At 44.6% G+C, this 11121-nt stretch overlaps 1 protein-coding gene across 5 annotated transcripts; it reads left to right on the top strand.

Annotated features, from left to right (window-relative positions):
• Positions 1 to 401: 401 nt before the first annotated feature.
• arpp21 (cAMP-regulated phosphoprotein, 21) lies at positions 402 to 11121 on the top strand. 5 transcript variants are annotated; one of them, XM_042436720.1, is made up of 20 exons: positions 402 to 617; positions 5141 to 5302; positions 5425 to 5578; positions 5658 to 5696; positions 5814 to 5879; positions 5975 to 6086; positions 6290 to 6428; positions 6872 to 7009; positions 7099 to 7198; positions 7315 to 7410; positions 7500 to 7537; positions 7637 to 7693; positions 8017 to 8207; positions 8707 to 8847; positions 8940 to 9067; positions 9167 to 9244; positions 9371 to 9532; positions 9753 to 9855; positions 10310 to 10416; positions 10546 to 11121. In XM_042436720.1, the coding sequence occupies exons 3-20, from the start codon at positions 5429 to 5431 to the stop codon at positions 10702 to 10704; spliced, it is 2004 nt and encodes a 667-aa protein (XP_042292654.1). In that variant the 5' UTR covers positions 402 to 617; positions 5141 to 5302; positions 5425 to 5428; the 3' UTR covers positions 10705 to 11121. The 5 variants fall into 5 exon arrangements, with proteins under 5 accessions (XP_042292654.1, XP_042292658.1, XP_042292657.1 ...); XM_042436724.1 differs by having other exon boundaries at positions 10313 to 10416; XM_042436723.1 differs by having other exon boundaries at positions 9170 to 9244.

The following is an 11121-nucleotide window of genomic DNA, read 5'->3' on the forward strand; positions in this document are numbered from 1 at the left end:
AGTGATTATAATGCATTATAAAATAATTCTAATGTATTACAACTATGAGAATTATAAATGATGATCCTTGCAAGAAAAATGTCAGTGAGTGACCAGCCATTATGAAGCATTATGATACTTGACCTTATAAGTCATTATAAAATGCTTTATAATAAATGCGTTATAAGTTGATTATTGTTATAAAGCATTATGTATATTTATGAGTGCTTATAGATATAATGATACAGTGCTATAAGCAGATAATAACGCACTATAAGTATGTTTATAATACATTATAGGCATGGGCGTCATAGAAAGTGTTACCGGAAATTACATTGAGTTGAAATTGGACAGCAAGGCAGAGACAGACAGGGACAGAAATGAGCTGGCTCTCGTGCATTCCTCGCTCGCGCGCTCTCTCGCGTGTGTGTATGTGTGTGTGGGCGCGTGGCTCAGGGTTCAGAGCTGTCGGCCCTCCCCGCTCCTCCCCTCCCAGCTCCTCCTGCTCTGACAGACAGGCAAAAGGCGGAGGAGGAGCAACGGACCTCACAATCAACAGACACTGTACAGCAGAATCCGTCGGTCGGTAGGCTACGCCGGCAAGAAGCTATACGGCGGGAGGAAGACATCACCTAACGGTAAGATAACGGCCGCCCTCCTCGCGGCGACCGTTATTACATCTCCTCTGTTGTCCTCCCTAACGGCTAATATACTGCGCTCGTTGACATCGATGCTTCTTGTTGTCTTTTTTTCCTCTGTTGATGCTGTTTTATCATCGCCGTTCCTCTTGCTAAGACTTTTGCGATATCAATCACACCACATCATGAGTTACGGTGATTTAAAAAAAAAAAAAAAAAAGCTAATATTTATAATTTAGCTTGAACTAGTGAAAACGGTTAATTTAAGGGATCTAACTAGCTAATATCAGTCGCGTTCCCAGTCGGTCCGTAGCCACACCGCTGAATGATAACTGTCATTTACGAGCCAGTTAATATTTTAGCTTTTATCGTTACTTGGATGAAAATGTCAGCGAGGTTTTTAAACTAGGATATTAATACAGCAGCTGCCTCTCACTTTGTATTTCTGGCTGCTGTGTTTGAGTGTATAAATATGACTTTCAAGGCGATTTAAGTTGCCTATTCCCAGACAAAAAAAGTCCCTCTCTGTTAGCAGCTAACTATAATATTGAGTCCATATTAAGCGCTCCTGTTGTGTGTATCATTCGTCCGCTGCCCCTCTGCTCTCCACATGCAGCTGACAGCACGGTGAAGTCCCGGAGCAGGAGGTCCACTCCCTGCCCCGGTGTAAAAATAGCCCGGTGTGTCAGCTTAGCATGGGTCACGGTAATGCGACACACACACATACACACACACACACACACACACACATTGACAGCTCCCACAGGCTATCTCTGCGTCCACCCATCCCAAAAAACCGAGAACCCCGTCCGGAAAAGTAGATGCCCGATCGAGCATCGTTATAGGTTCGCGTCTCTTTTTTTTTTTTTTTTGTGGGCCAACAGGATGCCTGAAAGTTGTGCACGAAGATGACACCTGTTTGTTTCAGCCGTACTTGCCGCATCCGTCGTTTAAAACGTGGAAGCCATGCGACATAGTGAAGGTGCCGTCGGTTTTTAGACAGAGCTATGAAGAGTTTAGGAGCTTCATTTTGAGTGGAGTAGCCCTTTAATAACAGCACTCGCCACTCTATTGTGTTGTCCATCTTACATTATGTGTGCAGCCACCCCTCTACCCCCCCCCCCCCCTTCTTCATCTCCATCTCTTCAGCTGCACAGCAACACACAGATGTCGCACCCACAAGTCACTCTGGTAAGAGAGCCGCTGTGGCTGGCCAGGTGCTGATGACTCAAAGGACGATGTAACCTAAATTTCACATGTGTAGCCTACTTTCTGTTCTGAAGCTGAAAGTGAAGGGTAAAGTAACTTACACTATGTCCTCGTTTATTTAAATTAAATATGCAGCAGCAGTGAAAGAGAAAGAGAGAGAGGGGAAAAAAAACTGCAGGAAGGAAAGGGTTCAATTGCAAATGTACATGGTGCAGACACGCAAGAAGCAACTAGATAGAGAGATAGATACATAGATAAACAAAATATTTGTATACATATTTGGTGAGAAAATATCTGAACATCCCATATAATGTAAGAGGGGAAAACAAAGGCAGCCCAATTACATCTCAGGGGCGAAGCCTGTGCAGATTATGGATAAACAAAGCACAGGCGGCTCTTTTCTGAGTCTGCTTCCATATTCTCAATAATCATTTTAAGGAAGAGAGACCTGCTCTCTGGGTTTTTGTCTCTCGATGAATCTTTTTTCTTTTTTTTTTTCCTAATGAGCTCCCGAGCTGAGGGAGAAAACATGAAATCCTTTTTTTTTTTTTTTTAAAAAAAAAATCAGCTGCAACCTTAAGAGACAAAACACAAACAGCAGCTTCTGTGACCACAGGCAGTGATGTTTGTTAAAATAGATTTTTTTTTTAAAGAGAGATGGAAGACTGAGTAGAATATCTCCAGAGATGGCATAATGTGCAGATACATGTCTACAAGTGGAGAAAGCAGGATAATACATCTAAACGTACAAGGTGCAATGATGTCTCAGTCAGAAGCAGAATCAGAATCCACTGATAATTATAGCCATGGTATTCAAAGACAGATTTTTCTGTGGGCTTAATTATACCAACAAGATTGCACCAGGCTTAAGGACTTAATATAACTTTGTTCAGCTGACAATGACCATCTAAAGTAGCTTTTGGACATTTTCCCACTGGCCTGTCTGTGTGTCAGTGTAGATGAGCCAGGCAGCTTTTGGCTGGAGAAGAAAGGTGTCCTGGTGAGTAAGTGGCTCCGAGGCTGGAGGCTTCGGGGAGAGCAGCAGATGGATGATGATGTAGCGGGTACTGGCGCTCCCTGTCTCCCGCCGCCATCCGTCACGCGCTAATGATCATGTCACACCTTCTCCCCGGGCGGCTGGCCGCTTCTGCAGCGCTCAGCTCAAAAACTGGTAGCTCCACTCAAATCCCCCCTCTTCACGGCCGCCGGCTGAAAAGCCCGGAGACAGACTGTGCTGCAAGCCTCTCCATCACTAATTCTTCGGCTCCTCTCTTTCTCCTTCTCCTTCCCTCGCCCCTCTTCACCTTTAAAGTCCCCGCAGACTGCTTCCTCATCTCTCTTCATCCCCTGCTTCCCTCGCCTCCCATTCATCTTGTTTTCTCTGTAGTGCATCTGCTCCATATTCTTTTCCCCCCTCTCTGTCTTCTTATGTCATGTTCCCGTTCTTCTCTTGTTACTGTAGATTCTCAGATATAACACAGTGAAACACCAGCACGCTTTCTCTTATTTTATACACAATTTTTTTCTTTTAATTCTAAAGGAGATGTGTTGTTTTTTTTCCCTCCCCCCTCAGTAAGGTCTGAGGTCAGGGTCAGTGCAGTGTAGCGCTCATAGAGCTGGTCTATTTGGCTAAAGGACACCTCAGCACGAACTTGCCAACAACACACAGGAGAGTCTCCTAAATTATGATGTCCCATAGGATGTTTATGTATCTCCTGACAATTCCAGTAGATCATCAACATAATGCAGAGATAGAGATCGCCTGCAGCATCTGTCAAACTGCAACACTCAAGCTCTGATGTACAGTTGGGCTGAAACAGCTCTTTTCCTTACGTTTCAAATGTTATAAAATAGTGAAAAATGCACATCGCAATTTCCCAGGCAGTCTCTAATCTTTTAATCAGTCTTTTTAATCTTTAAATTACTTGTTTTTTCTGACCAATTGTCCAAAATGCAAAGATGTTGTTTACTATTATATAAGATACAGAAAAGCAGAAAAATCTCATATTTGAGATGCTCAAACCAGGAAATGTAATAAATTTCTGCTTGAAAAATGACTCAGTTAGAATCATTTCTGATGCATTTTCTATCCATCGGCTTATACGTAGATTAATCTCCCATCGTTTCAGGTCTAATTAACAGAATCACACATTTTCTATGCATAGTGAGCAGTATCCCTTCCGCATCCCTCCCTTAAAGAGCTTTTATATCACAAAACCAATTTCTCTGGAAAACCCTTATGTGGAATGAGTTGTTTTCAGTACAGTATCGTACAATCAATACAACTACCCCTACTGCATTTATGGTTATCATTAATTAATTAAAAAGTATCATGTATCATGGTAATTTTCACAGTCATATTCCCATAATAAAACCAAACCATGTCAGGATTTCAGACGCCTCTCCGCTGTGCTCGGAGTATTTTTTTCTGTGTAGAATCTCTGCTGTCATGTTTTGTGTTTCATAGAGGTGGTACGGCAGGTAAACAGCGCTTTGGTTGCACATGTTTTTTTTTTTTGTTTTTTTTTAAACTGCTATTATCTTCTCCAGTCGGGTGTTAAATAACCATGTTATGAGACTCCGCATCCTCTGAGCTCGTTATTCTGTCCCGGGCGGTAACACGAATAAGTGTCCCCTTGAGCTCTGTGTTACAGTGGAATGTGTCCCCACTGAACACAGTTGGCCATTTGGAAAAGATGCTGGAATGCCACTTCCTCTTGTGTGTGTGTGTGAGTGTGTACGTGAGTGTGTGTGTGTGCGTATTCCTTTGGTCTCGGCAATATTCTCACCACGGGGATCAGCTTGGCATTCTGGGAATATCAGTGCCGGTGGATCGGATGATACTCTCCACAGCTGCTGTTTCTAAGAAAAGCTTGAGGACACGCTCAAACACGCACACACACAGACAGACACAAACACACACACACCAGACATGCGATTACACGAGCTACACACGTAAACACACCAGCAAATACCACATCCGGGCAAAAGACCTATATGTTACCGCCACAGATGCGCAGACACTCTTACAGTAATACACTTCAAGCAGCAAGTAACTGTCAAGCTGGGAGAGCATTTGGGAAGGCTAGACAGAGGTTAACACACATACACACACACACACACTCACATATGCAGACACAAGCTTAGCTACTTGATGTCATTTCCAGCAGCTATGCTTTTATGCTCTGGTAACTGTTTGATATAAGTGTGTGTGTATTTGTGTGAAACAGTGTGGTGGTGTTTTTGTTATACAATGACCACTAACACGTTTTTTTTTTTTTTTCTTCCTCTCCTCTGTTTTTTGATCTCTTCAGGCTATTTTTCATTGAGCAGCGAAGAGCCGGCAGATAGAGGAACAGTAGACAAGGCGAGCACAGGCGGAGAGGATAATTGCATTTCAGGCTGCCCTGTGGGAACATGGGATATATGACCTCATCATTCACCTGTGAGGCTCTCCAGTAAACAACTCCAGATAGGTGGGAACAGCATTTATACACACACACGCATACACTCACGCAGGCAAAGATATCTTTGTCAAATACACAAATGCAGACATAATTGGGATAAAGCCTGAGAGTCCGTGTCGTGTGTCGTTCAGAAGGATGACGGAAGTAGTTGTAGGGAGCGCTGATGTCCTCCTACAACCCTGCGATGTGACATCATGTGACGTCACCAGCTGCTCCTCCCCTTCGCCATGTCTGTCCCTCTGCAGCGATCTGAGGGAGGATGACTGTAAGAAGCTGGAGCAGCAGGTAAGTGACACTAACAATCCGCCCACAAACACCTCTCCTCACATGCACACTTAATAATAAATTGTGTCCTCACTTGCAGAAACACTGTAACCAGGTGCAACCAAAGAAAAAAGTTAAGGTAAGCTAAAGTAGTTCGGTGCCTCACATTATTCATTCTTGAGATATCGATTGCATTACACTCTATGAACTTGTTATATTGCTTGTGTGTGTGTGTGTGTGTGTGTGTGTATTACAGGCCAAAGGAAAGTTGGTGCGCAGCATGGCTATCTGTGAGGAGTCCTCCCCATATGAAGACAGCCAGGTAATACACACATTATCCTCCTCCTCCTCCTCCTCATTATTATCATCATCATCATCATAATCACAGTCAAATTAATTACTCTTCTTTATCTTCAGGCATCTCCAGACGCAATCATCTCATCTAGCTGCCATGACAACGAGAGAACTTCCTGTAAGGAGGAAGAGCAGGAGAAGAGCACGGATCCAAAGAAACACTCACTGTCCAAAGGTGTGTGTGTGTGTGTGACTGATATCTCATAAAAAAGAGACAGAGGAAGCAAATAAAATGTAATAAAATGGGATTCAGCGCCACTATTTAGATGCAGTTCTCCTGGGGTGTTTAATATTGCAGTGTTGCTTTTATGTTGTTTTATTTTACTTGTTTTTATTGTCTCGTAATGCATCCTGCCTGCCTGCTTGTGTCGCTCTCAGAGTCCAGTGTGGAGTACACCGACTCCACCGGCATAGATCTGCACCAGTTCATCGTTGAAACCCTCAACAGCAACCCCAGAGACCGCATGATGCTGCTTAAACTGGAGCAGGACATGATCGACTTCATCACCAGCAATAGGTCTGTGTGTGTGTGTGTGTGGGTGTGTGTGTGTGTGTGTATGTGCAAAGAATAACCTTGGGTCCTCATTGATCTACCTGTTAGTGTTTAAACATCCTGTAAACAGGGAAATTCAAACTAGCATGCATGCTAAATCCTATTAAAGATTAAATACAGTTTTATGCTAATTTATAATATGTTTTCAGCTCATATATTATAGTCCATAAAGCTTATTTAGTGTGCTGCTGAATATATTGAGCCAGTTATGTTAGTGTGGGAGTGTTTGGACCACAGGGGGTGAAACTGGACTTAAGCCAAAAAATACAAGTGTTCTCAATCTACCTCCTTCTCTCTCCCCCTCGTTCTATCTTTGTCTGCCTTCCCTCTTCCATCCTTCCATCTCTCCGCTTTCATTTTCTGTGCCTCGTCACCTCCCCACGCCTCTCCCTGTTTCTGCCTCCCAGTCCCTTTAAGAAGTTCCCTCACATGTCATCCTACCACCGTATGCTGGTCCATCGGGTGGCAGCCTACTTTGGCATGGAGCACAATGTAGACCAGACAGGCAAGTCTGTCATCATCAACAGGACCAGCAGCACACGCATGTAAGCGCACGAGATCTGTCTGCGAATGTGTGCATGTAAATCCTTTCTTTTTGAGCGCTGGACTAACAGAACACTTGTTTGTCCTCAAGACCGGAGCAGCGTTTTCTGGATCAGGTGCATAAGGACAAAACAGAAGAGATCCACCGGTGGAAAATTATTTTGAAGAGAGACAGCAGCTTAGATGACCAGGTCTGTCTGTCCTCGCGTTTCCGTAGCTGCCCGTCCCTCTGGAATTTCCTCTATAATTGACATCGATCGTTTCCTATCAGCGTTTTAACCTATTTTCCCCCTTCCCTCCCCGCCAGACCCGACTCCACCCATTACAGGAGAAACAAAGCAAGTCGATGGAGGAGAAAGAGGAGGAGTACCAAAGAGTACGAGATCGGATCTTCAACCAAGAGGTGAGACAGAGAGAGAGGAAGACAGGCAGGCATGATATGAAATACAGACAGAGAGGACACTTGCTAATTTCTCTGCTGTACTTTTGCAGCCACTCTGCACTCAGGAGAGCGCCCACGCAGAAACCAGGTAACCTTGCCTGCAGTGTGTTCGCTCCATGTGCTTTTCCAGCTTATTATATTTAGATTAGAACATTAATATATGTCTGTGTGTGTGTGCTGCGTGCAGGGCTGTGGAGGAGTACAATCCATATGCTGAGACCCAGAGGAGACGGCAGCTCTTCAGGTAGACCTCTGTCTGCACAGATGCACAGTCATTTATCACTTTAATCTGGTCAGCCCGGCTGCCACAGAGCTTTTCAGAGTCTGCCGCAGACCTAGTTTTGGTCTTTTTTTTTGTCAGCCATTGTGCACATGCTAGCTGAAAATAATTAAAAGGATGTCTTCATAGATATTTTCTGTCAATGAATTTAGCAAAAAACCGTCAATCTGTCATTATGTGCGGCATATCAGCAGGTGTTGTTGCCACTTTTGTCCCCCCGTTTCACATAAACGGCGCGCCTCTCACCCGGTAATAAGGTTGTAGATAATTCTGGATGTGCCTCACAGGGGGAGTCGTGACAGCTCAAGCTCCAGCTGGACAGGCAGCAGCAGGCAAAGCAGCACGGAGACAGACTGTCGCTACAGCAACGACCCCCGACCTTGGAGCAGCACCGACTCCGATTCTTCGTACCAGTGGACGAATCCCGCGCCCAAACCCCTCCAAGCTGTCAACCACAGCTGGGATGCGCGAGCTACAGGTGTGTTAGAGTAACATTCTCTCGCCTTTTTTTAACACCTTTTTTTTTTTTTTTGGTCACACTTTCAAGGTGTAAATCCAGTCACCGAGGGTGAGACGTTCTTCGCTCGTCTCCACCTGTGTGAAAGCAAACTTATTTGCACACATCATCACCAAAAGTACTTGGGGGGGGAAAAAAAAACACTGTTTATAAATGATTTCTGTTCTTTATATTCAGCAGCGTCTAATTAACAAAAAGCAGTGGAAATTCTGCTGGCGTGAAAATTTAACTCGATCCATAAATCTTCACACCAGAGCTGTAAATTTTCACACAACACCTCCGCATATTCAGGAAGAAAAATACGTAACCGGCGACAATGCGCTGAGGGGCTGTGCAGTATGTTTTTAGCACAGGCAGGAGTGAAGTGTGTCGTCTTTTTTTTAAATCAGATTGAGAAGTTGAAATGTGAATTTGTTATGTGTGATATAACGCTGTCCTCACTTTTCTTTCTCTCTCTCAGGCTCCATCTCTCTTTTCAGAGTGTCATCCACTTGTCCCCATCCGTCCTCTCCTCCCATCATAGAAGAGCCGGCTCCGAACCCTGCCTACATCATGGAGAATGGGATCCCGCCGGGAAGCATACTAATGAACCCGCATACTGGTACATAATACACACACACACTCACACACACTAGTGAGATTTTAGTGCTCAAATACATTTATCATAACTTATATTCCCCTTTGACCTCTTAGGACAGCCTTTCCTGAACCCTGATGGAACCCCAGCTGTGTACAACCCTCCAGACACTCAGCAGCCAATCAGGAGCCAGACTCAGCTTCAAGGCGCTCCTTCTCAGCAGCAACAGCAGCAGCAGCAGCAGGTAACACACACACACACTCACTAAGAAATGTTCACACTGACGTACATAAGCATCACTGTTTGTGTCCTTATCTCCGTCTCCATATGTGTGTGTCTCTCTCAGGTGCTTCAGTACTCGTCTGTCTCTTACTCTGCACCACAGATGATACCTGTCACTCCCTCACAGCCATATACCACAGTATGTATCACTGTACAGCTGCACCGCTGTGTGTGTGTGTGTGTGTGTGTGTGTGTGTGTGTCCGCACACTCTGTGTTTACATGTGCGCGTTGACCTCCCCCCCCCTTTCTCCTCTTGACCGACAGATTGAAGATCTCTCCTCGCAGTTCGCTCATGTGACTGTGAGCTGTCAGTCACCGGGGGAAGCCCCGCCCCTCTACCCTCCCAGTCAGGGTTACATCTATGCAGCTCCGCCCCCTCCTCCTCCCCCTCCCAACCCCCCCAGCTACTGCCAGCCCTCACCTCAGGTAGAGACACAAACACACTTTTAGTTTTTCCTGTCCCTCTTTTGATGAAGTACATCAAGTTGTGGTCATGTATGAAATATTGAGGAATGATATAAATTATGTGGAAATGCGGCATTGATTTATTTAATTTCTAACATGGATTTTGACACCAGATTTCTGCCATTTAAAGGAAAAATTTGAGGAAAATAATAGAAAGAATTAAAGTGATATTTTCCTATAGGTGCCTGTGTATTACTACGGCCAGTACCCTACCTCAGCTCAGCACCCATGCAGGCCTGTCTCACCCGGCCAGCACATCCACAGCCAGGGAGCACAACCAACAGGTACATAACACCTGTGTGTAGGTGTGTGTTTGTGTGTGTGTGTGTCAGTCAGACAGACAGACAGACTGTGGCAGTAGAGGAGGGGGCCGTTACACTGTCAGAGATGTAGTCTGAGGGTCTCACAGTGAACCGGTCTCTTTTCCTGCTGCTTCTATTCATCGCAGTGACAAAGAACAAAAAGACACGTTTCTGGGTAAAATACAGTTATGTATTAGAATTTATGGTTGATCTCACATTCAACAAAACATTTATAATACTATTGTACTTTGGTGTATAAAAGGGATTTAATTCATAATAAATAATTTATCAACAAATAAACAATTTCTGGACCATTTGCCTTCTCTTTTTTTCACACAGAATAACTGTGAAACGTCTTGTTACTTAGAAACTGCAGCGATGAAATACACTGTTAATAATCTTGTATATACGTGTGTGTGTGTGTGTGTGTCTGCAGCAGGTTACGCCCCTGCTGTAGGGGTTCAGCAGTCTTCCCACACCCAGACCCAGGCTGTGTTGGGAACCTACTCACCAATGGCGTCTCACCAGTGTAGCATGGTTCAGGTAAACACAGAGCACCCAAAGGTCTCATTGAGCATCAGCCTTGAACAACTCAGCTCCCAAAAGAAGCGTTTTAATAGTTCGCAAAGTGCTTGTGACGGCAAATTCTAAGCTCCGACTTTCTCTCTGCAGGGAGGCGTTTCAGTGTCCTATCCACAGAGTAAAGTAGTGACCGGGGTCAGCGGGGAGGTGGGTTACTGTTGCGTGGCGCCCGCACCTTCCCACCACGGCAACTGCCATCCTCCCAGCTGCACCAACCTCAGCGCTCCGGCCTGGAACGCGCAGTACTGATGATGCACAGAAGCCGCCTCAGTAGATGGAGTGATGATGATACTTTGGTTCCTGCGTGAACTCATTCACATACACACACACACACACACACATACTCCCCACAAACACCTTTTTTTCACACGTTCTCACCCCTCCTCACCTACACACGCTTCCCTTGTGATGATGCCCACAGGGTGCAGCATTCACACTCACATACATACATACACACACACACACAACACACACTCATATACATAAATGTACCACTGTACCAAAGCTTAATAGTATATATCAGAGCTGCTGTATTGAATGCATAATTTATATTCACAAATGGAGTTTTATATTGATATTAAATTATATATTGTGTTTTAAGGAAATGCACTGTGTGAATAGAATAAAGTGCTGTGGCTGAACTGACAAGGTCACATTTCTGTATCA

This window comes from Thunnus maccoyii, chromosome 15 (genome assembly GCF_910596095.1).
Source record: "Thunnus maccoyii chromosome 15, fThuMac1.1, whole genome shotgun sequence".
NCBI classification, from domain to species: Eukaryota; Metazoa; Chordata; class Actinopteri; order Scombriformes; family Scombridae; genus Thunnus; species Thunnus maccoyii.

Bases quoted from the DNA above. Each gene is read 5' to 3' on its own strand.
- arpp21 (XM_042436720.1), top strand. From the start codon at position 5,429: ATGACGGAAGTAGTTGTAGGGAGCGCTGATGTCCTCCTACAACCCTGC. The intron at 5,880-5,974 runs GTAATACACACA...CTTTATCTTCAG, and splicing joins CCCCATATGAAGACAGCCAG to GCATCTCCAGACGCAATCAT. The intron at 9,068-9,166 runs GTAACACACACA...GTGTGTCTCTCT, and splicing joins AACAGCAGCAGCAGCAGCAG to CAGGTGCTTCAGTACTCGTC.